This window comes from Arachis hypogaea, chromosome 13 (genome assembly GCF_003086295.3).
Source record: "Arachis hypogaea cultivar Tifrunner chromosome 13, arahy.Tifrunner.gnm2.J5K5, whole genome shotgun sequence".
Lineage (NCBI taxonomy): Eukaryota > Viridiplantae > Streptophyta > Magnoliopsida > Fabales > Fabaceae > Arachis > Arachis hypogaea.
This window is the reverse complement of record NC_092048.1, coordinates 84552062-84576861: the sequence shown is the minus strand read 5'-3', so window position 1 is coordinate 84576861 and position 24800 is coordinate 84552062. Positions and strand designations below refer to the sequence as shown.

General features: G+C 33.7%; 2 protein-coding genes across 5 annotated transcripts; one reads left to right on the top strand and one right to left on the bottom strand.

Moving 5' to 3' along the window:
* The first annotated feature begins 1551 nt into the window (after positions 1-1551).
* On the top strand, positions 1552-8768 carry LOC112732316 (xylose isomerase). Of its 4 annotated transcripts, none has more exons than XM_025780986.3 (21): positions 1552-1778; positions 2754-2836; positions 2934-3035; positions 3619-3693; positions 3794-3923; positions 4012-4103; positions 4370-4426; positions 4870-4943; positions 5019-5073; positions 5151-5252; positions 5519-5570; positions 5647-5692; positions 5769-5824; positions 6545-6596; positions 6726-6805; positions 6908-6978; positions 7072-7112; positions 7805-7904; positions 8035-8106; positions 8199-8276; positions 8375-8768. In XM_025780986.3, the coding sequence occupies exons 2-21, from the start codon at positions 2777-2779 to the stop codon at positions 8408-8410; spliced, it is 1431 nt and encodes a 476-aa protein (XP_025636771.1). In that variant the 5' UTR covers positions 1552-1778; positions 2754-2776; the 3' UTR covers positions 8411-8768. The 4 variants fall into 4 exon arrangements, with proteins under 4 accessions (XP_025636771.1, XP_025636772.1, XP_025636773.1 ...); XM_025780987.3 differs by having other exon boundaries at positions 1556-1778; positions 2751-2836; XM_025780988.1 differs by lacking the exon at positions 1552-1778 and adding an exon at positions 1968-2021.
* Positions 8769-13122: 4354 nt separating this feature from the next.
* On the bottom strand, positions 13123-15452 carry LOC112732314 (peptidyl-prolyl cis-trans isomerase CYP28, chloroplastic). Its single transcript, XM_025780985.3, has 2 exons — positions 14604-15452; positions 13123-13435 (listed from the first exon to the last, which is right to left on the bottom strand). The coding sequence occupies exons 1-2, from the start codon at positions 15283-15285 to the stop codon at positions 13227-13229; spliced, it is 891 nt and encodes a 296-aa protein (XP_025636770.1). The 5' UTR covers positions 15286-15452; the 3' UTR covers positions 13123-13226.
* Positions 15453-24800: the final 9348 nt, after the last annotated feature.

The window sequence follows — 24800 nt, the reverse complement described above, 5'->3', positions numbered from 1 at the left end:
ATTTAATATTGTTTAAAAAATGGTAGAAAACTCACATTTTTATCTAGCCAAACTATCTCAATTGGGTATGAAAATGGAGAATTTTTGTAACTTGGTAGTATTCATAACCTTATCACTCGTATACGTACACACAAATTATCAACTGTAGGATTAATCTTAACAATTTTGTGAATACGAACCTCCATTAAAAAAAATACAAAAATTTTAAAAGGAGTAATTAATTGTACTAAGTAAGAGAAATGTAATACTATGCATCTCTAATTTATACTTTTATAATTCAATCATAGCTAGAATTTTCTTAAACCTAATTAATTTTTATTTGAATTTAAAATATAAATCTTAACAACTAACTAAAAGATAATATAATACAAACTAAATTATTATTGTTACACGAAAACTAATTGACTAATTATTATTATTATTATTATTATTATTATTATTATTATTATTATTATTATTATTATTATTATTATTATTATTATTATTATTATTATTATTATTATTATTATTATTATTACTACGTTAAAACTAATTCGCACTTAGTTACAAATCCTAAGTGATAAAACTAATTCTTTCTTAGTTAAAAAAAATGATAAAAGTATTTTTTTATTTAGTTATTTAAATAGAATTATTATTATTATTACGTGAACGGACTCTCTTATCTTTCTATCTAGTTTATTTAAATAGAACTTAGTTTTTTCAAAAATCACAATAATTAGTAAACTTATTAATTTAGGAATAAATTTAAATTAAAGTAAATTTAGATTAGTTTTTTCAAAATTTTAATTTATTAGCTTAGAAATATGAGGTAACTATAATAATCAATAATTACATGAACTTATTTAAGATAATTTAAACAAATAACTTAAATTTTTAAAAAATAACAATCTAAGCAAAACAACCTTCCAAAGCAAATAACTTAAAATTAAAAAACTAACAACTTAATTAAATAATAATTTATAATTTATAAATAAAATTTTAAAAAATTCTAATAAACAAACCTAAGCAAATAATAATTTATAATTTTTAAAAATTTATTGTAACGACATCTAAATAAATAATTAATTCAACAATATTAAAAATTAAATACCTAACAATCTAAGAAAGCGTATTTAAAAATTTAAAATGTAACAACCTAAGTAAATAATAAGTTATAATTTATAAATAAAAATTTAAAAGTTTATATTAACAACGTCTAAGCAAATAAACTCCCAAATTTAATATATGAGTACCATGTCAGCAAAAAGTCTTTCCATTTGTATTGCTATAAATAAATAAATAAACAATAAGTTATAATTTATAAATAAAAATTAAAAAATTTATAATAACAACACATAAGTAAATAAACTTTTAAACTTAATCTATGAGTGTCATGTCAGTCAAAAATCTTTTTATTTGTATTACTTTAAAGATTAAAGATAAAGATGAGCGATATCACAGCAAAAAGTCTTTCCATTTGTATTACTATAAAAATGAAGATAAAAATAAAAATAAAAATAAAAATTTATAATTTTATTTAGTTTAATATAATATTTTGTAGTTAGCTTATTTGTTTATTTGTTTATAAATTATATAAATTTTTAGGATTTGGTTTGGCTTGTGTATCGGTACTCGAGAACCCTAACGTGTTTCCAATCTCCCATCTCCTTTTGCCAATTTGCCTCCTCGCAGTTCAGTTCTCTCTTGCTCCCTTTCGCAGCTGAGTCCTCACTCGCTTTCTCTCCCGCTCAGAGGCCTCCTTGCTTGCTGCATCATCCTGTTCGCTGTCTTCCTGCAAGGTAAGCCATGTGTTTCTTTTATTTTTGATTCTAAATAGAATATATTAATATATGATATATACTCTGGTGATATTTGTATTCGAATAAAATCAAATAAGGACTGACTATCATAATTTTAATGCATCTTTTAGACAATGACCTCTTTCTGTGCATATATATTCTGATGGAGATGGTTATTATTATTATTCAAAAGACGCATAGCTTAATGCAATAGATATGTTGGTTACTGCCTACTAGTGTTCAGTAATGTTTAATTATTTGTGCAGTTTATGCTTATGCATTTAAAATATTGTTCTTTATTGTTCTTTAAAATCCCGAGTTAATTGAAACTGCTTATATCATTGATACTCTGTTCCGCCTTGGGAACAAAGAATGAAATCTGCTCACGAACAAGGCACACATGTGCTACTTGAAAATTTGGATCCATCTTTAACATCAGAGCAGGAACCATTCCAGCTTTCTATATTTTTTTAAGATATAGCTTGATACAGGATGAATTGACGATGATGATTTACTTGCATTTATGCAAATTTTTTTTTGGATTTGGGAGTTTCTGAATAAATTTGAACATATGAATTCATGTTTCAAGATTTTTTTTCATTCCAGTATGAATGATGTAGGATTATTTTCTATTTTTTGGAAATTTCTCCTTTCTCTCTCTCTCTCATATTTGTTGCATGTTTTTATTTATATAGCCTACATACATCCTTTGGATGCGGCCTTTTTCCGAACTCTACGTTAACGCGGATGTTTATGCACCAGGCTGTCTTTGTTATATAAATATAAAAATTCAATATATTATTTTATTATAATCCGCCTAATCCAGTTGAACCCCAGCCTTTCATGTCTGGTCCATTTTTAAGAACCCTGTTTTTGTCAAAATCTTGCTCAGTTGCTCCTTTTTCACCTTTTTTTTGGAACAATATTTTGTTACTCTGATATCTTCTTGGTGTTAAATTGACATCCTTGTAGCAGGTATTTGCTTGAAATCCATCAAAATGAAAGCGTGGGGAATATTTCTGCTCCTTCTTTGCTTACAAGCCATCACTTATGCAGTGGTAAAAGCAGTTAATTTCTTGTTTTAAATAATCTTAAATCGGTTTTTGTATGAGACGTGACATATGGAAATTGATTCTGTTGTTTGACTGGAATTAGATTGGTGAATCTCAAACTTGCCCTGCTGAAAATGTCGGTAAATGTGACGATTCAGATTGGGAGGGTGAATTCTTTCCTGGCATTAACAAAATCAAATATGAGGTAGACGTATTATTTATTCCTGGTTTCTGTTTCTTGTTTCTTTTTTTTTATTTTCTGAACAAAAGTAGCTTTTTTTTCGTATTTATCATAGAGGTGAAATATTATTTATGAAAAAATGTCACTTGACTGATGAGTTTTGTTTCCTATGAAGCATGGGCACAAATATGAAATACGGATATGATATGATACTGAAACGTGGATACAACAATTTTAAAAATTGTAATATAGCAATATACAATATGGCTAGAGTATAAAAAGAGTGAAATATTGCTTTTATATTCGTATTAAGTAGTATAAATGCACTAAAATCCACTTTTCATATTGTTAATTGATTATTAATTATGATTATTATGGACTTTCTGTTTTTATGTATATATAAGTTAGAAAAACTTAAACAAAATTTTATAAAATTTAATTAAAAGTATCTAAAGGAATCTGCAAAGCATCTTGTAGGATGCGTATCGAATATGGATGCGGCAGCTACTTTGAGTCTCATGCTGCACAGCTTGTTTCTTTATGTTAGTTTGGTTTGTCATAATTAATTAGCATGTGTTATTTGTTGATGCATATATTGATCTTTCAGGGTCCCTCTAGCAAGAATCCGCTTTCATTTAAATGGTATAACGCAGAAGAAGAAATTCTTGGGAAGAAAATGAAGGTTGGTTTATTATTTTTATTTATTCCAAGACTTGTGCAACATTTGTTTATATTTTTATCATTCGATTTGCATATGGGTGTGATTCATTCTGTAAATGCAGGATTGGTTCAGATTTAGTGTTGCATTTTGGCATACATTCCGTGGAACAGGTGCAGACCCGTTTGGTGCACCTACCAAGTACTGGCCGTGGGAAGATGGTACCAATTCTTTGAAAATGGCTAAAAGAAGAAGTATGATAATCAATGACTCTTTCCAATTTGATACGTATAATGGTAGATTTGTATTTGGCATGAGATAATCTTCTGTTCGGTGATACAGTGCGAGCAAACTTTGAGTTTATAAACAAACTTGGAGTTGATTGGTGGTGCTTCCACGACCGTGATATAGCCCCTGATGGAGAAACTCTGGAGGTGAGTTTAAGTTTTAGACAGCAGTTATGTGTAATTAGTAGATTAATAGTGGCAATGAATTATGGGAGGCTATGTAATATAATGTCCTCATCCATAGCATTCGGAATTTCTCTTCTAGATTATGAAAAATTCTTCTCATATATTTAATTCAGAATTTCCTTTCTCATTTATACCTCCATGTCAAACTGAGCCTTAAAGGTCTGCTATCTGTATTATGAATTGCATGTGCTTTTTGAGCTATAGGATTACACTTTTGTTTATCACAGGAAGCTAATGCAAACTTGGATGAAGTAGTTGCCCTTGCCAAAGAGCTTCAGATGCAGGTAATTTTAGATGAATAGACAGGTCGTTATTTATTAAATTTGATATACATTATACATTATTTCAAGCATTATAGCAGAATGAGCAAGGATTAATTTTTCATTCCATTTCTAATATCTATCTGTATAATTTGGAGCTAGGCAGAAATTAATTAATTGCTAATTATATCTTATGCTTTATGGTGCATATTCTGTTTTCATTGTGTTATCTTAGAATGAAAATTGATAATTCATTAAATTATGTGTCATTGTTGTTTGAAATTAAGATGATTTTAGAAGGATATCATTAAAAGACAAAACACAAACATGTTTTTTCTTATTATGTTCCTAGTTCTAGTCAAATATGCAAAGTTTTTGTCACTGAATTAGTCCAAATAGGCCTACATTTTACAGTTTGGGTAAAGAACTACTGGCATGTAATAACTTCTTATTTTGTTTGACTTCAGAGTAAAAAAAAGGTTCTATGGGGAACTGCTCAATTGTTTATGCATCCTCGTTACATGCATGGTGCTGCTACTAGGTATGCCATCAGACCCGTACATGATTTTCTCATTCTGATTGGATTCATGTCTCACAAAATCAACTGGTTTTACAGCTCTGAATTAGGTGTATATGCATATGCTGCTGCCCAAGTGAAGAAAGCCTTGGAGGTATATTTCCTATGTACACGTCAACAAAGCTCATCAAATTTGAATTCTTGCCATTTCTTAATTCAAATGTGTTGCAGGTCACACATTATTTGGAGGGAGAAAATTATGTTTTCTGGGGTGGCCGTGAGGGTTATCAATCCCTATTGAACACGGATATGGAACGAGAACTTAATCATTTGGTTCGTAATCGTTTTATCTTTGATTTGAATGTTTGTTTAGTCTTTCCTGTATAAGTAAACGATTTGTAAGAAATGACCTTTAAAATGAAGAAGTGTAAAGATAGTTGGGTAAAAAAGGTACCCTGGAGCATGAAGCCTTGTAGGAAACTTGATTATTTTTGCTTTACAATGGTGTTTGTTGCATATTTGCACCAAGAGCGTCACCAGTTTTGGTAAATAATATATCAATGGTGTTTGGCTTTTAGCTATTTTCATCTGATATGCAGGCTAGGTTCTTTGAAGCTGCTGTTGCATACAAGAAGAAGATTGGATTCAATGGTAAGATGCTGAAATTCCTCGCAAACACGATTTTCTGATTGTATTATGCAATTCATTTTTGGTAATTTGATTTCAGGGACACTGCTGATTGAACCCAAGCCACAAGAACCTACAAAACACCAGTGCGCTTCTTACTTGTCTATTCAGTCTGTAAACTTTGCACATACATTACTCTTTATTCAAACTTCTTTTGTCCAGGTATGACTGGGATGCTGCAACCACCGCTAATTTCTTGCGCAAGTATGGACTTATAGGTAATATTTATATCTGGCTTCCAAAAGAACCCGTGAACCACATGAAACTGGTGTCTTTCAACCACAAATTTGATCTTGACAAACAATACTAGTTTTTCAAAATGTGTATTCTCATTAAAATAAGGAGCTTCAATGTTATTTCACTGTTTACTAATTTATTGATTGCCTTTGCTCTAAATACTTCCCTGCAAGTACTCCACTTTCTCTTTGAAGCTGGAAAGCATTTTGATATCCTTGTGAGAAGCACACCCCGAAGGCCCTTTAAACTTTGGCACTAGAATTACCTAATTCCAATGTTGGGATCAAGTTCCACACCTTGCTATTAGATACCGAATCCCACCATGCTCTGCAGCCTGCAGTCACACCTAGCTGTGTTGGCTGTGACCTTTCTCTAGCATGATTTCAGTTAATGCTTGAGTGCCAATTTTAATAACTCTGGAAAAGTTCAGAAAAAACTATTCATACGCCAAACATTCTTGACACCTGTACTAATTAATTGTGTATTTAAATTATTTTTTAATTAACAAAATAAAGAGAACACGTGTTTGGTTGTTAAGAAAATACTGGTGTCAAAACAGTGTTTATTATAAATAGAGTGTAGATGTAGCTGGATTGAAAGTTCATTAATCATTATAAAACTTTAAAGTATTGTCAGTAATATCTTTCATTCTAAACTTTTTATAATACATCATAACATATTTTCACAACTTTGCTCTTTAGGGGAATTCAAACTCAACATTGAGTGCAACCATGCCACCTTATCGGGACATAGGTGAGCCTTACTTTATATTGTGATTATGTTAGAGTTTGTTGTCTGTATTCTGACTTTTAAATTTATTAATTATTTTTATAAATGAAATTATGGGGTTGTTCCTCGTTTTTTATTGCCTATATGTGGTAGTTGTCACCATGAACTTGAAACTGCAAGGATTAATGGACTATTGGGTAATATTGATGCAAACACTGGTGATCCTCAAGTTGGTATGTGTGAATTCATTTCTTTTATTTAAGAACAGCATATAAATATAAAAAGTTGTGTCTGCTGATAAAAAGCTGGAATGGACTCAAACCTTGTTACTGCAGGTTGGGACACAGATCAGTTTCTTGTGGATATTCAAGAAGCAACAATGATTATGCTCAGTGTGATTAGAAATGTATGCTAGTGCCTGCTCCTTAGCTTACATCATGAAATGTTGCTTTGTTGTAGAATTGTAATATCATTTGATTTATTTATTTTCATTTGTCAGGGTGGAATTGCACCAGGCGGATTCAACTTTGACGCCAAATTGTGAGTATTACACCATATTTTCTGTTTCATATTATACTATACCATCGTCAAGTAACTTTTTATGCGCGATGAATTTCGTCAATCTAACCGATGAATTCCAACATCTCATTATAGATCAATCTGATAAAATTTGGAATTATTTTGAACTGTCCTCTTAATATTTTATTTTTATGTATATTTTAATTTTAAAAATATACGACTATTAGTTTACATATCTATTATTGTCCGAATTTTCTACGATAATCTGATTTGATTCAACAATTATTCGATGGTGCAAGTCAATAAGACTAACTCCTGTAGTAAATGGATCCTTTCTCTCTTGCTCTCTCTCTCTCTCTCTCTATATATATATATATATATATATATAAGGCATACTTTGCCCTTTGCACATTAGCTTACACTCAGAAATTTTTTTCTTTCACAAAAGCATTCAAGGGAATATGAGCAACTGGTCAACAATTGTATGCTAAAATCAATTGTGCATGTTCCACATTTCAATTTCGAAGTGCTATTTTGCCCGAGAGGGCACAATAAGTGATTTAAAGCGATTCTTAGGTCATCAACTGCTTAAGCATTTAGCATAATTGATCTTTTGCATCTGTTAAATTAACTTGTTATAGACTAATTTTCTATAAATCTGATACTGTTATCATGTAACATTTTCTCTTCTCAACTTTCCCACAATGTGATAGGCGGAGAGAGAGCACAGATGTTGAAGACTTATTCATTGCCCACATCATCGGTATGGATACAATGGCCCGCGGCCTCAGGAATGCTGCTACGCTAATTGAGGTGATTCCTTTTAACTTCCTTCTATATTTGGTTCTCTTATAATGCACAAAGTTGGAAAATCTATTTAAAAGCTTCCTTTTAATATCTCCTAAAAATCAAACGAAATACTTTTCGATATGGTGTCCTGAAGGACGGTACTCTAGCTGAGCTTGTTCGGAAGAGATACCAGAGTTTTGACACTGAAATCGGTGCTCAAATAGAGGTAATGCAATATAATATTCTTCCTCAATTTGGTCATATACTCTCTACTCAATGCTTTTGGTGGTGAACTAATTAACTGAATCCTTATTAAAGGCTGGTAAAGCTGATTTTGACTTTTTGGAGAAGAAAGCTAAGGAATGGGGAGAACCCAAGGTTGCTTCAGCCAAACAGGTAACTCCAAATCTACTCGTTGTATTACTTGCTAGCAAGTGTATCCGGCACGAGTAACAATGTTAGTTTTATCATCGTCTTCTTTTTTTTATTTGCAGGAGCTAGCTGAGATGATTCTCCAGTCTGCGTTGTGAGAAAGTAGAAAGCATCGTGTGTGAATAAAATCAGTTAATTATGGAAAATAAAATCGTTAGCATCCTCCTCGGTTGGCAAGACCTGCTAGTTTCCGCAGGAGACGACTGACGAGACGTTGAGTTAACGAATTTATGTGAATCCTAGTCGGCTTGTCTTAGACTCCTAGTAATAATTAAGTCAACTAGGTAGCTGTTTTATTTTATATCTTTTAAATATTATCTATTGTGCATATATAAGGAGGACAACCCTTTCTGTGTCCAATTCTCACAGCTCTCTTCCTTCCGCAACTGTCATCTTATATTTTTTTGGTGTCTAACTGTCATTTTATATAATAAATTAAATTAAATTATTATGATATATTATGTTTTGTTATTAAGACTTAATCCTAATATCCGTATTTATTATATTGAACAATTTTTTCATTTGTTACGTATTGTTTACGCATCGAATGCAAAAGAGACGATCAAGGTGACTATTAGTCCATTCTAAAATGCATTATCAATATTAGAGATTAACTATTAAACCAAAGTATGTGTTTTTTATACGAGGTTTATATACACATTTTTTTAATTGAAATTTAATTACTAAAATAATCAGATTTTTTAAAAGCAGAATAATCAAAAGTCTTGAATATAAAAATTGGCAACAACAACAACAAAGTCTTGTCCCACTAGGTGGGGTTGGCTACATGAATCAAATAATGCCATTGTATTCTGTCATGTATCATGTCTATAGAGAGGCCGTTTATATGTAGATTTCCCTTGGTGACTCAATGTTTTATTCTATTTTTGTTAACTCTATAGATTAAATTATGATGAGTGATGGTTAAAAAATATAAATATAAATATAATTTAATTCTATCTAAAATATATATTGTTTCGAGGGTTATCTGAAACAGATGAATTTGGGTTTAAACCAAAGTTGTGAGAACCGGACCGGTCAATGAACCGGTGAGGCGACTGGTTCACTGATTCAGTGGTTCGACCGGAGTTCAACCGGGGTTCAATCGGTTTAATTAAATATTAAATAAAATTATTAAAAATTTAAAATATAATTTTATATATTTAAATTCATTAAAATTCATGAATTTTTAAGTAAAAAAATTTTAAAAGAATTTAAGATATAAAAAAAATTAAAAATGAAAAGTTCATTGATAATATTCAGATTGAGTTAAATTTATTGATAACTTTAAAACAACTAACTGAGGCAGAATTTCCACTCAAGCTGCAAAAAATTAAAGATCTTGCAGGCAACATTGTCAAGCCAAGGCTAATTATTCAACATCAATTCTCTTATACAATTCAATTATCTCTTTTTGGGCTGGCAATATACAATTCAATTGAATAACACATTGATGAAATTTCTTATTGTGCAACAAGCCTCTTATAACTAACCAAACCCTAACTAGATTCAACAAATTCAATGCTTTTCAACAAAAAAAACTCAGAATACAGAGTTACAGACAACTCAACCTCCAAATCCAGAAACAGAAAAACTAAGTGAAACAATTCAAATTAAATTCAGACTCACATTAAGGAACAACCCAACTCAAAACACAATCCCAATTCAGAATCTTAGAAATCAAAACTAAAGAAGCAGCGGCTTACTGGAGACACGGCGAGGGAGGAATGACGGTGGTGACAGTGAGCTCAGAAGAGGATCATCAGTTTCTTTTTTTTATTTTAATTAAAGTTTCAAAACCAGATCAATTTCAGTACTGCACCATTCAAACAAAACAAATCAAATTCAAAACAACACAATTTACACAAAAATGTATACATATACACAAAGTTGAATCAGAGAAAACAGATCTAGAGAGAAAAACAGAGAAACCGAATGAAGCCATTATGGACGAGGAAGTTGAAGGTGTGGTTGTCGCAGTTGTAGGTGAACTTGTTGGAGGAAAAAATATTCATCATGATCATGATACTGTTTGTATATGCATGAATATATTGATGACACAGAAGATTATGTCAACATACAGGTATATATGAGCTTCATTTGGTCATGTATATGAAAGATAAATTTTGCTGCCTAGATAATTGACACTGTTCATAATATATGTAATTTGTTCATGCAGCTTGACAGTCACAGAAATCAACTGATTCAGGTAAAATAAAAATTTAAAATTATTTCCATTCAGAAGCAACAAAAATATTCATGAAGCAGCAAACCGAAACAGCAAACAGAACAGGCAGCATAGAAAATCAAAAACAAAAATCAAGATCAGAACATATTCATGAAGCAGCAAAAACAGATTGAAGATTCATGAAGCAGCAAAAAAAGAGAATCAAAAACAGATTCATGCAGCAGCAAACAGAAGCAACAAAACTGGATTGAAAAACTGGTTCGAGACTCAACACGACTTGAAAAACAGATTGAACCTGAAGCATATTTAACTGGATTCATATGTTATTTTTTTTTAACTCAGATGCCCTATTATTTTTTTTTTCAAACAGAACAGGCGAGCTCACAATCAGTGGGAAGCATGTTCAAAATCAAGAAGACAAGAAAATCAGTCTTACCGGCGAATGAGAGGCGGGCTCAACGCGGTGGTGGTCGCGGCTGCTGTGCAGTGGTTTGGGTGGCGAATGAGGAGCGCTTCTGGGTGGCGAATGAGGAGCGCTGCTGGGTGGCGACTGGCGAATGAGGAGCGCTCTGGAATCTGGAGCTTGGTGGGCGACTGGGCGGTGGCAATGGTGGCCTTGGTGAATGGTGGGTGAGGGGGGAAGAAAGGGGAGGCTGGGAGCTTGGGTGATTGGTGGCTGATTAGTGATTAGGGTTAGGTTAACGCGTACGCTAGTTTCTTTCTTTATTTTTTTTTTAATAGCCAAAACGACGTCGTTTGGCTTCTGAATTTCCAAACCACTGAACCGCCAAAAAATCGGACGGTTCTTTCGGTTCGCCGGTTAACTGTCGGTTCGACCGATTTTTTCACCGGTTCTTTGTCATTTGGTTTTTTAGATTATCTGAACCGGTTAGGTAACCGGTTCCCAATTTTTTCGATTGAACCGGCCGGTCCGGTCCGGTTTTCAAAACCATGGTTTAAACATGAGATCCAAACTTTTTTGGGGTAGCATCCGACGTCTTCTGGTATCGAGGTGCTGCTGTTCGAGTTCCTTTTGAGGAGGTGAGAGGTGGTACCTACAAGTGACTCTGATACTTAAGTTAGCAAGGGTTTTAGGCAAATTTTTAGTAGATTGGATTCAAATTATACCGAAAGGTGTCAAGGTATTTATAAGTATAGATGTAGAGTCGATAATCGTCTTTTAAAGTCGTTCTACCTTTGATGGTGGGTAGTCGTTCCCTTTTGTTTAGGGAGGTTGTTAAGATCTCTTTCTTAGATGAGAGAGATTGTAGGGATTGGTTACTTTTTCGGATAAATAATGCCGAATTTGACGTCGATACAACTGACTAGCATATTGTCTGTAGATTGGGTTTATTCACTTTGGGCCTGATTATGTATTGGACCAGGGGTATATACACACTTACTGATTTAGAAATTGAAGTTTTATGTTTATAGGTACTTTTACAAAGTGATTTGAATTTAGTGTCAAATTATAAATTCTTTTGAGTATTAGATTTTGGATGTTCATTTGGATGGTTTAGAAACTTTTGGATGTCTATTAGGTTGCATTTGTTTTTTTGGACCGAGAGATTGAAATTGAGTATTGTGTTTGATGACTAGAGAATTAAATTAAAATTTTAGTCTTGAAAAACAAAATTTCAGTTTATTTAGTACCTCTAAAAGAAGAAAACACAAGAAATTGAAATTTTTGAGAACATAGTGAATTTTTAATAATTTTTTCTCAAAAAACTGAGACTAAGTTCTAAGGAGTAAAGGGTGTCGTTTGTGACTGTGGGAAGAGAGGTGAAGCTGAGTTCTCAAAACGTGAGTCTGACTCTAATGATAGTGATGACGATGAAGAGAAATTAGAGTTTATTTTGTTTTTTTTTTTCTAATTAACAAAGGTATTTAAATAATTTTATTTGTTTTAATTTCTATATTTATCTTAAACCAAATAAGATATATACATTTCATATAAAACATAATACAAAAATTTAATTTCTATTTTTCAATTTGTCTCCGTTTCTGTAATTCTCTCTTCCAAATGTAGTCTTAGATTTTAAATTTTTTAATTGGAATGTTTAATCTAATTTTAGTTTGTTAAATTTTTTGGCAAGTGACCACTAAAGTGTGGCTGCTAGCAAGATGGCACCAGAGAGTGCTCGGCAAAGGTGGCCGACGAAGGACAGCTGATGGGGAGAGGTAAGGTTGTGATGCTGGTGGTGATGAGTGATGTGAGGAAGAAGAGGGGTAAAAAGAGAGCGTCAATGTAAGGATAAAAAAGAAACTAAAAAAAAGGTTGAAATTAGTGTATGCAGAGCCCAATCTAGTGTATGCAAGGACAATGTGGTAACAACAAAATAGTCAAGTGGCGTATAAATGTTGCCAATTGCGTTTTGACAATTAGGCAAGTGATCTAAATAAAGAAAATATAGATTTCACAACACACTTCAACAAAGCCAGGGAATAAATCTGTGGAAATCAGAATAAAATTTATGCTTAAAGTTAAGAAAGTCTCATCAGTAAACCCGCATGAGATTCTCTTCTAAAGAACACAAACCCTCCTCAGACACATCAGGTAATGTTAAAAACAAGAAAATGGAGAGAATATAATTTTTAAAATTAAAAATAAAAAAGAGAATCTTTTAAATAAAAAATAGTGTTATTACCTTGAAAAGAATTCGAGTATGATTTTACATGCAACAGTTCTATGAAGTCATCTGAAATTATATATACATGAAAAGAAATTATGGAAGAGATGGTGAGAGGGGAGGATGTGTAACTTTTAGCTCTCCACAGTCACTAATGTAGACAGTTGTAAGTGGCCTGTTCCATGTGGCACGAGCATTCTGAGCCCTTTCATCTCCAAAAAACTCAGCCAAGTCATTAAACTGGCGAATTCGTTCAGATGGTTGGTAAGTCGGAATGGAAGCTATCGCTGTGACAACGTCCAAACCTGCGATTAGATTCAAACACAAACTGAGCACTTGGTAAGGGCGACCGAAAATGGTACTCATGTAACTTAGCATCCAGACTATATAACGATCAAATACTACAAGACTTCAATTCATATCGTGACATCAGATTAATACATTCATTCACTGTATAGAACTATGGACAACAAAAGGTCAAATCTTAATTTTTTTAAAGCTAAAGAACAAGGATTTTGTGAAGCAGAAAGAATTCACAGTTTCTTAAAGTAAACACAACCAACCAATTTAGAGTTGTTCAATTCGACTCGTCAGTAAAAATTAACCACAACCAGTAAACCCAACGTAATAGTATTGAGTCCAGGACTATAAACAATTTCTTTTTCCATGTACAAGTACACAAATTATAAGGAAAAACCACGGGAAAGTTGAATGTGTTATGCCAAAACCCCCATTCTGATAATTCCTCTTTCTCATTTATTCTTCTCTATCCTTACACTTCCTAAATATCTTTCAGGCTGACATATGAAACATTGTAACCGGTGTAGTCGACTTCACATATTTAGATTGTATACCATTTAATTTCCTTCTGGTAGGCATGCTTTTATTTTGCTATACCAAATTAACATCCTATAGCATACTCAACTGCTGATAACTATAGTTATAGCATTTTTTTATTAGAACCAGAGAAAAGCAATCCTGTTCAAGCATTTAACACACTACACAGTCTACACTTAGCATACTGAAATACTTATTTACTAACACTTAGCATTTGACTACCTAAGAAGAACCATTAAAGTAGGGATTTGATTTCACTCATTATGAGTCAAAAAGATATATGAAGCAAGTTTCACTCTGTATCAAAGTTAGGATACCAGGGAATACATGAGTTTCATAAATGATGTGTACACCGAATATTTGTATACAAATATATTTGTTGTTTAATTTATTTTTAATATATCTTTTGTATTTCAATATGTATTTTATATTAGTTACTGATTTTAAAATACATCTTAGTATAATTGAGGAGGTTTTATTGAACTTCTTACCAGTACTACTAATCAGCCTTATCATTTTCATTTTCATTTTTTGTAATTGTATTTCCTTCTCCCCCCTCCCTTTTCTCTCTGTTCAATTTGATACTATAACAAACTAACATTCCAACAAATTCCATAGCATGGAAAATTGATTTACCTTCTAGCACGGTTCCAAAGACAATGTTCTTATAATCAAGGTCAGGACAAGGGCCAGGTCCAGTGGTGATCAGGAACTCAACGTTGCGGTAACCAGGGTCAAGCTTGATCTCGTCATCGTCGTCGTTCTCGGAAAGCGAGAGCGAAACGACGCCGGGCCGTGAGTGCATCAGGGAGAAGGCCTTAGAGTCGACAGTCTCGGTATTACGGGCGAGGTCATGGGGTGGGCGGACCTCGCCCTTGTCAGGCCTGCCCTGCCGGCCGGCAAGGAAGTAGCGTCCAGGAAAGATCTTGTGGACGAGAGTGTTCTTGTAGGAGGAAGCGGTGGAGTTGGAGCCGAGGCACATGGACTTGAAATTTGAGACGGTTAGGGGGAGGAGGTTGCCGTAGAGGCCCAGGACGATGCGCCCCAGTGGGGTGGAGTCGGAGCAGAGGGTGGAGAGGTTGTCACCGAGGGTGCGGTTGGGGAGGAAGTAGTTGGGACAGAGGCTGAAGTCCATGAAGATGCGGTCGGTGATGGTGGGGTTGGGAGGCTGGGGTGGTGTGGTGGTGGTGGCGGAGAGGGTAGGGGCGAGAGGGACGGAGAGGGTGGTGGTAGTGGTGGCGAGGAAGAGGAGGGAGCGGCGGGTGAGGTTGGGGTGGTGGAGGAGACAGGTAGGGGTTGGTGTTAGAGAGAAGCCCATGGACGCAACCAAGTGAACATGGTTCGGGTTCGGACGTTCAGTTATGCGGCGGAGAAAACTAGAGGATGACAGTGGGGTCTACCTCTGAGACTCAGTTATACTGTGCTTCATAAAATTATCCGTTCTTGAAATTGGATTTGTTTATAAATAATAGAGTAATCATGTTATCCATTTTCACAAAGAGGCAGATGTTTTTTATTTAAAAAAAAAAAATTCCCCGTTGTTAATATTTTTATTTTAGAATAATACGAAGAAATCTATTAAATAGTAATAAAAATTAATTTTGTGGGAGTTTTATTTATAAGTTGTGGGAGTTTTAAATTCTTACAAATTTTTTTTAACAATATAATTATGGCAACTAACTATGACAACTAGTACTACCACTTTTTTCATCCTCATCATTATCATTTTTATTTTTACTATTTTTATTGTGTAACTATACTTTATCACCATCGTTATCTCCTCTATTGTAATTATCACTAATACAAATATCATCAACATTAATGTTATCTTATTTCATTTTTTATTCGATATTATTTTTTTTTAAAAGTTTTTTGTACTGCAATTATTTTTTTTTCTGTGACATTATTTTTAGCAATGGTCTTTCTCTATTTTATCACCACCGGTGAAAGAATTTTTTAAAAATAAACTTATTAATAGTTTGTGGGAGTTTAAAATCCTTACAAATTACAAAAAAAATCTCCACAAAACTAATTATTATTATTATTTAACAGATTTTTTAACAGAAGAATCATATTATCCTAAAATAAAAATATTGAGGGCAGAAATGCCCCATTTTTTTAATCAAGGAGTGCCTTATCTTTCGTGAAAATGAACAAGAGCTGGATTGATTCTTTAAATAATAATTCTGGGTTAATGCTCAAATTAATCCATAAAAAATGATTATTTTTAAATTTGTTTTCTAAAAAATTTATCAATTCAATTAGTCCGTTAAAAATTATAAATTAATTACATTGTCTTTATGTCACTCAACTAATAGTTTTCTTTAATAATTGATGTGAAACATTAACTAGCAGCATCCATAAAACTTGGCGTGTTCAATTAAATGCTAATTTTATGAAAATCTATCAATTTAGTCATAAGTTATATTGAGATTAGAGTTTATGTAATTGATAAAAAAACTAAATTGATAGATTTTTATACATACATTTAGGACTTGTTTGTGTGAGCTTCTAAGAAAAGATCTTTTTTCGAGTTATCTTTTTTAAAAGATCTTATAGAAAAGTAAAAGTAATTTTATGTTTGGATATCTCATGCAAAAAGATCTTTTTATCTATCAATTATGTTTGGATATAACAATATAAAAGTACTTTTTTGTTTATTTATTACATGAAAAACATCTTTTTTAAGGAAAAAGATCTTTTAAAAAAGATGTAAATTACAGCTTCTCAAAAAAGATGTTTTTCTGATTTTTTCAGTGCTTTTACTTTTATTACTCGAAATTTGCCAAACACATTAAAAAATAAAAAAGATCTTTTTTCATTGAAAAATATCTTTTTTTATCAAAATAATGGCGCCCAAACAAGCACTTAGTTAGCATCTAAAACTCTAAATATATCAGGTATCATATTTGCTGTCAATTAACATTTCAAATTATCCATGTTTAATGAAAATTATTAATGTAGTGACAGAAGGACAAATATAATTAATTTATAATATTTGAAGAATTAATTTGATTGATAAAAATTTGTAAAGATAAATTTGAAGAACGATCCATCCTAAAAGAATTAATTTGATAATTAATCTTAATAATTATTAGTTTTAAAAAATATTTCAGTTGTATTATACATACAAGTATTTTTGGCAACCATGCCAACCAAGTTGGTCTAGGCCCAACAAAAAATATCTTCATTAAATAGAGTGTGTAAACACGTGCTCCACTCACTCCATTCACGTAAACGAAACGTTTCACTTTGCACTCTCTAATATGAAAAATGCTTGCTATCTTTTTCTCAAATATGCAACACAATTATTTCAAACTACTGTTAAAAGCTCTTAAAAATTTGTCAAAATCTCTGCGAAAACTAAGGGAAATCTCGGTGAGATTCTAATAAATCCATATTTTACGATTATTTTTTGCTTAAAAAGAGTGGATTCTATTAACATACCTTGCATTTATTTCTTGAAATTGCATGTTTTTGTGAATCTCTTTCTAATTCTGCTTAATTGTGAAAAACATGTTTTTTATACTTAGAATTGCCAATTTTAATTTACTTTTCTCCCATTCGATGCCTTGATATGTCTGTTTGAGCGATTTAAGTTTTGAAGGCAAGAATGACTTGAAGAAATAGATAAAAAGCATGCAAAGTGGAAGAATTCATGAAGAAATTAAGGATTTGCAAAGCTGTCAATCCTGACCTCTTCATGCTAAATTGATCATAACTTGAGATATAGAGGTCCAAATGAAGTGGTTTCAATGGTATTGGAAAGCTAACATTCGGGGCTTCAAAATGATGTGCATATGTCTAAAGTGGATGTAACACCCTATTTACCCTAAGCCTTACCTCATGCCATAAAGCAAAGGTTAATTAAATGTTATGACAATTTCTAAGCTTATACATTAATATATATAGAAGGAAACAATAATTCTAGAAGTCCGATGAAAAAATAAGCTCAAAAACAGAGTTTCAAAAGCGCAAAACGTTCACACAAAGTTACAAACTTAAGGCACAAGATAAAGATACAAGATAACAATAGTCATAAGGAACTAGCCTCAGCCTGCGGAGTTTAGGCTGACTAGTTATATTCAGACATACAGGGTTTTGAAAGTTAAAACAGAATATACAGAATATCTCTCTCAAAGTAAGCCTCTAAGGCAAATATAAATACAAAAGTGAGAGAATTCAAAACAAAAGTAATCAAAAGACTCCAAAATGGGATAAAGGTCCTTCGCTCTGTCACCATCACGTAACTCACTGAGGTAGGTTACGACTTGCATCTGAAAAACAACAACAAAGTATGGAATGAGAACCGGAGGTTCTTAGTATGGTAATAGTGCCCAATAATATAAGATATAAGACTCCGGGATGCTAGAGGCAATCCTAGAGCTTCATATCCATCATGAGATTCAAGCTTAAAACATAAGTAAAATTAAAATCGTAATGAAATGGAAAATTCTATCTTAAGGGATTTCTAAACTAACAGATATACCGCTGTCCCACAGTCTTCGCCAGCCTAACTGCTATGCGATCCCATTGCCACCACCTTCCAAACCTCCTCAATCCCAGTAGGAAACACAAGTAATAACAATGCAAGTAAAGCACAAGTATAAACATGTATATCAAGAAATTCAAGAAGCAAATAATCATGTTATACAATTAACCAAACAATTCAGGACAGCAAAGTAAGCAAACAGGTAGAAGATGCAGATGATGAATGCTTGTCCTATTTGGCTGTGATATCACATTGTCGGTTCAACTTCCAACCCGACACACCCTAACTACCAAAGTTAACGCTTCCGGCTGCGCGACTCTGATAGTTCGGACATTACGACGACTTTTATACTATTTAATACTAAAATATGAGTCTGTTTAAAACTTTAAACCGCAATACCGCTCCCAAAAATACATCCGTTCGATAACATACATCCATAAATACCATACAACTTACAACAACTCATAAAGAGTACATCCATATATATACATACATACATACATACATACATACATACATACATATATATATATATATATATATATATATATATATATATATATATATATATATATATATATATATATATATATATATATATATATATAATATTACAAACATAATCCAATACAATTCCTATCCCTCTTACAGATTATATCAAGATAATGGCGAGGGTCCAATAAACCATAACTAAAACAATATAGAGCATCACAACAACAATAAAATAAGCTCTTCGTAACTTCTGTGCCCACATCCTGAAAGGGAAAAAATGTAGGGGGGGGTGAGAACATCATCCTCGAAAGGATTCTCAGTAGAGGGTTTTTGGGAATTACTGTAATAGGATACGTGAAGATAAACCGTACTAGTGATTAATAACCGTATTATGCCTCCTTTTCAAAAACAACGGTTTACAGTAAAAATAAAGTCTAAGAATCTTTTTTGAAGGAAGAACCGTTCAATTCTCAAAAACTCAAAAGCCTTTCAAAACAGTTTATCTATGCTGAACCAAAACAGCCTTTCATATTTTATTCCAAACCAGAAACACAAAACCGAAATCAACCATCGATTCATCTCATTTCAACCACGGCCCTAGGCCCAAGCAATCCAACTATCAACCAATCACCACAGTCCAACAGAGTCCCAGTAGCAAACACAAATAGGAAGTTGCAAGTACAAACAAACAGTTATTGCAAGTAGAACAATTAGCAATTAATCACATAGGCACACCAAGTATAATATGCACACCCAAACAATGTCACATAGATGCATATGATGCATGCCTGTCCCTAGTGGCTGATGATATCATCTGTCGGTTATAGAGCCAACCCGACAAGTCCTGGTAGCTAACCATTGGACTGTCCCTCTGTCGCGCATCCCCAACTTGAGTTATACTCAATATAAACTTGATCATAATCATGATCCATATCCAACACCCTCACTGGTGTATATTCATGGGGGCGAGCTCATCCGGGCCTTTCACAGTGCCCGGCCACACTTACGACATATGGTCACAAGAGCTTCGAGTCTCAACCTGGAGCACGTGGTGGCTAGCCACTGCTTCCTCCCAGGGAAACCCTCATCTCCGATGGTGGAAGTGTAACATTCACATTTATCAATGATTCAGCATAAACATGCGTTCAATCTCATCCATGGATCAACATCCATCTCAGCCATCCCGCACACGGTTCAGTCCAGAACCAGCCAATATTCATATCATACACAGCCATTCTGGCTCACGGTTCAATCCAGAACCAATCAATATGTATAATCATACACAGCCATTCCGGCTCTCAACAAAACAGCACTTCCACATTCAAAATCACCAAATTCATGAAATCGGCATTTAAGCCATAAATCATTTTCTCAATTCATTTCACTTTGAAATCAAGTTTCAACTCTTTTCAGCCTTGGCTTTAAAGATCTCATTTCTCAAATCATCTTAGGCTCATAAGCCACTTTTACTCAAGGTAAATTCCCCTTTTAAAACCATGCCACTCTCGGCATCCTCTTTTCAAAACCTCCATAACCATGGAAAGTTAAAGATTCATTTTGAAACATTCAAAATCATTCATCCAACAATGGGATTTTATAACAAAGTTTCTCAGCAGAGTCCCAAGTCTTTAGGGGAGAATAACATAACTCACTTCACCAAATTCATTTAAAATCATTAAAACATTGGCTTTCCGATTTGAGTAGGAAAATAGGATCTAAGCCAAACCGAGTCATGTAATCATTTACTTCTTTCAAAGCCGTTTCCTTTACTTAGGCAAAAACCAACTTCAACCCCCATGATAAATTCTAGAACGTTTCAACTGTTCAAAATTGTTTTAGTCTTGCAAGAATTCAGAATTCAAAGAGGACTTAAAACCTTTCTCAAAACATTTCAAAATGAAACTTATCAATAGACATTCAGGTCCTTTCAAAATCATTGAAAATCCTCTAATTGAAACCCTCAAGTCAAATTCAAAGACATTGCCCTTGTCACATTTAAAACAGCTTTAAAACATAAGTTTTATCTAAATAACTTTCTCCTGAAAGAGATACAACCTTTCTTAAGAAGCAAGACTAAATCACAATTTCCTCTTTAATAATTCATTTCAAAAGCATGAATCATCCTTTTCTTGATAATTCAAATAAAATAGTAGAAGTCTTTAACTCTTCATTTTTCCAAACAACATTTTAATAAAGACTCAGATTTTATAGAAATTCCGGTAGCATCTCCCCTAAAACTTGGACTTTGCCACCCGGTTCGGGTCCCAACAAAACCATTCCACAATCCTTTTCCAACAGCCCGAATTCCAAAATCAGTTCAAGGCAAGCCAAATCCAACAGTCATCTCAATTCCATATTTCAAGGAAACCTTTTCAAGAATCAAATCTTTATCAGCCGAATAAACTCATTTCTAAAATTTCAAAGAAACAGTTTAGCAACAATCGTTTATCAAAAACCAGATCATTTAAAGCTAGCCAGGCTGAAATCAAGAGTGGATTCTATTTTTCACATTCTCAATAAAAATTAACTCAAATCAATTCTCAACGGGTTAAACTCGATCTCAAAGCTTTAAAAGAATCAATTTGAAAAGCATTTCGTTTCACAAAACCACACAACAATTCAACCAACAGACGTTCATAACCAACCAAGGCAAATCAAGCCATACATAAGGCCGATACAATCACCAAATACAGATTCACTCACATCAGTATCCATATGTAATAATTTCAATATATAAAATATAGTTTTTGGAAAGCGCCCCTACCTCAAAACGCAATTCCATAACCCAAACGCCTCATCAAGTCCTTTCCGCCTCAACCCGAACTGACGGCAACCAAAACCTCAGCTCCCAGTCACGTTCGCAATAACCATAGCAACACTAATCGCAACATACAATAATCAGGGCTTGACTCCACGTTATCAAAACTCATATTCATTAACCAAACACAACCGAAAACTAACGCGAAGCTTCTTGAAACATAATTTCTTACCGGAATAACAACACGAAGCAGCTGCGACTTTGAACCGGCCCCGACAACAGCTCCAGCGGTAGCCAGAATCTCCGATGGATTAACTATAAAAACTACGCAGTATTAAAAACCTTCTTCAAATCTAAAATGGCAGAAACCTCAATAAAACCTTTACCGGCAATTTCTCCGGCGACGACAGAAGTAGCCAAAAGCTCCGGCGGTGGTTCCGACGGGCACAACAACTTCTCCGGCAGCCATACACGACAGGAGACAACTTTTGCAGCCGCTGGTTAGGCGACGGCAGCTTTCGACGGCAGTGCTCCTCACGTGAGGCAGTCCGGCGGCGCCAAGACCTTTCTCAGCGGACCGAAGCAGCAGACACGGAGGGGGTTTCATCTCACTTCTTCCTCGCTATTGGTAAGGACGACTACCCAGCTCCGGCGACGGCGAACTCGCAGAAGCAACGGCGGTATTCAGGTGTGACGGCGGTGCGCAAGACAGTCTCGAGCAGCGCGGCGGGGATGCGACGGTGGCAGTGCGGCCTCTCTCTTCCTTCAACTCGGACCTGACGGCAGACTCCAAGGCGGCGCGACGCGGTGAGCTCGCAGCAGTCACGATGGATTGTGGCGGCGGCACGCTCTTCTCCTTCTTCGGTTAGACGACGACATGGTGGTGGTGCAACCCAGTACACCGGCGCGACTTCTTCCCCTTCCCTTCCCCTTCTCCGCGACCAACAGTGCTTCGTGGGTGTGTGTGTTGTGTTTTTCTGATTTCCCCCTTCCTGATTCCCGTTCTTCTTTTCCCTCTGGTTCAAAGAACCTTGCGTGTGTGCTTAGTTAGGGTAGGGCTGCGCAGCAAAGACAGTGAAGAAGATGGTTTGAGGCTGCGCAGCATGAAGAGAGAATAGAGGGAAGGGTATGCCAAATTAGAGTAAGGGGCAATATAGTAATTTTGCATAAAATTGGGGATAATATAGTAATTGAAACCCAAATTAAATCCAACACTAATTGTATATAGAAAATACAATTTGTTCATCAATTTTACAAATTATTTTCAATAAAATGCTCAAGTCAAATAATTAGAAATAATATACTTAATTTCTTCATTTTCCAAAATAGCAGTATTAATATTTAAAATATTACTTATCTAATCTAAATCATATAAAATCCTTATTATTTTATAACTATCAACTTTATAATTCAAATATAGAAAATAATCCAATAATTGTAAAATTGGATAATAATCATAACTCGTCTCAAATTCAATAAATCAAAACTTGCTTTAATTTTCTTTAATAGAGAAATTTCCGAAATTAAAGCTACAGAAATACTGAATTTGAAATTAGCTAATGATAGCCATTTTTCAAAGGTTTTGGGTCTTACATTCTACCCACCTTATAAAAATTTTCGCTTTCGAAAATTGATGCAAAACGAAAGAAATTTCATAACAGTTCACCCTTGAACACATTTAAGGAAGAAGTAAAAATATCTCATCATATAAACATATATACGATTTTCAAATACTTTGATTGTCATATGCATAAGGGTGCAAAGGTAGGAGTGTGATTGCAAAGCAAACGTTACAAGGTAGGCTCAATGCAAAAGATAACATGGGTCAATCATGCGATAGTAGGGCAAAGCATCAAGGCTATAAAACAGGATGGGGTTAAAATGACGTGCTTAACATCCGCATACTAATCTCATATCAACCTCAAAGTTTCAACTTTCCAACTCCATCAAGCACTTTACAATCCCCATACTCGATCACAAGCCTGACAACCGCAAACCCATTCGCAAGGAACAAAACACCCACAACTCATACGTTGCACACCTACCGCTTCAACTTCCGTATACACATATCACGTCTTAAAGAACTAACGCATCGCGTTACTACGTCTACAAGTCGCACGTGATATCAAAATAATTCTCAAGTCTACTCAGAAGGATACAAGACTTTAGAAAGGAGAGTTAAATGTCAAGGATAGTACTCAAAGATTTGGGAGAATGTATCCAGATCCAGATAAACAAGGACACTCAAGCAATGAAGTTTGCTAGACTCAATTCAATTGACAACTTCAAAGATGACCCTTGGATCGAAGAAGTTCAATAGGATCAATAAGGAGAAAATCATTGCATCAGTTTGAACAAATTCAAGCTGAGTCGAAGAAGTATGAGGTTCACAAAAGAGAATATCTCAAACCCAAGGCAAAGCTCACAAAAATCAAGAGCATGATTAAAAATACTTCTGAATACATTGTTCTTAAAAGAATCGAAAACTTGCAAGAAAATCACCTCGCAGTCTAAAAGAAAAGTTAAGCAACAAATATCCTTCAAGAGAGTAACAAAAGCATAAATGTGGCTTTACTTCAATACAATTTCATGTTGAAGTAGATTTTGTAGAGTTCCAAAAACAAATGCACACAACTTTGGCTAAGAGCTAAATATTTCCTCAAATATTTTAGAAAGATAATTAGATGCACAACTTAACCAAAAGCAGTTCATAAAAACTCGGAAGTAATCAAATGCTTGTTCAAAATTCTCAAAATTTCATATTCAAACAAGCATGTATAACATTTATAGCAAGTACGAAAGAGGAAGTTAAACTCTTTTTAGAAAAGAAACTTCGAAGTAAAAATTTGCTTACAATTTGGTAAAGGAAATAAGTGGTGCGTTACAAACGAACCGGTTTCCACTAAACAAGGAAGCTTTTCAAAACTTCATTTAAAATAGTGTATGCCAACTTTAAATTAACTTCGCCAAAATTGAACAATGGTTTCAATCTCAATCAAACAACAGAAAATAAATTCCGTTTAAAACTTCTTACAAGAGAATTCAAAACTTCTTTAAAAAGTTCAAAACAAGACTCCAAAAGTGTTCTTGA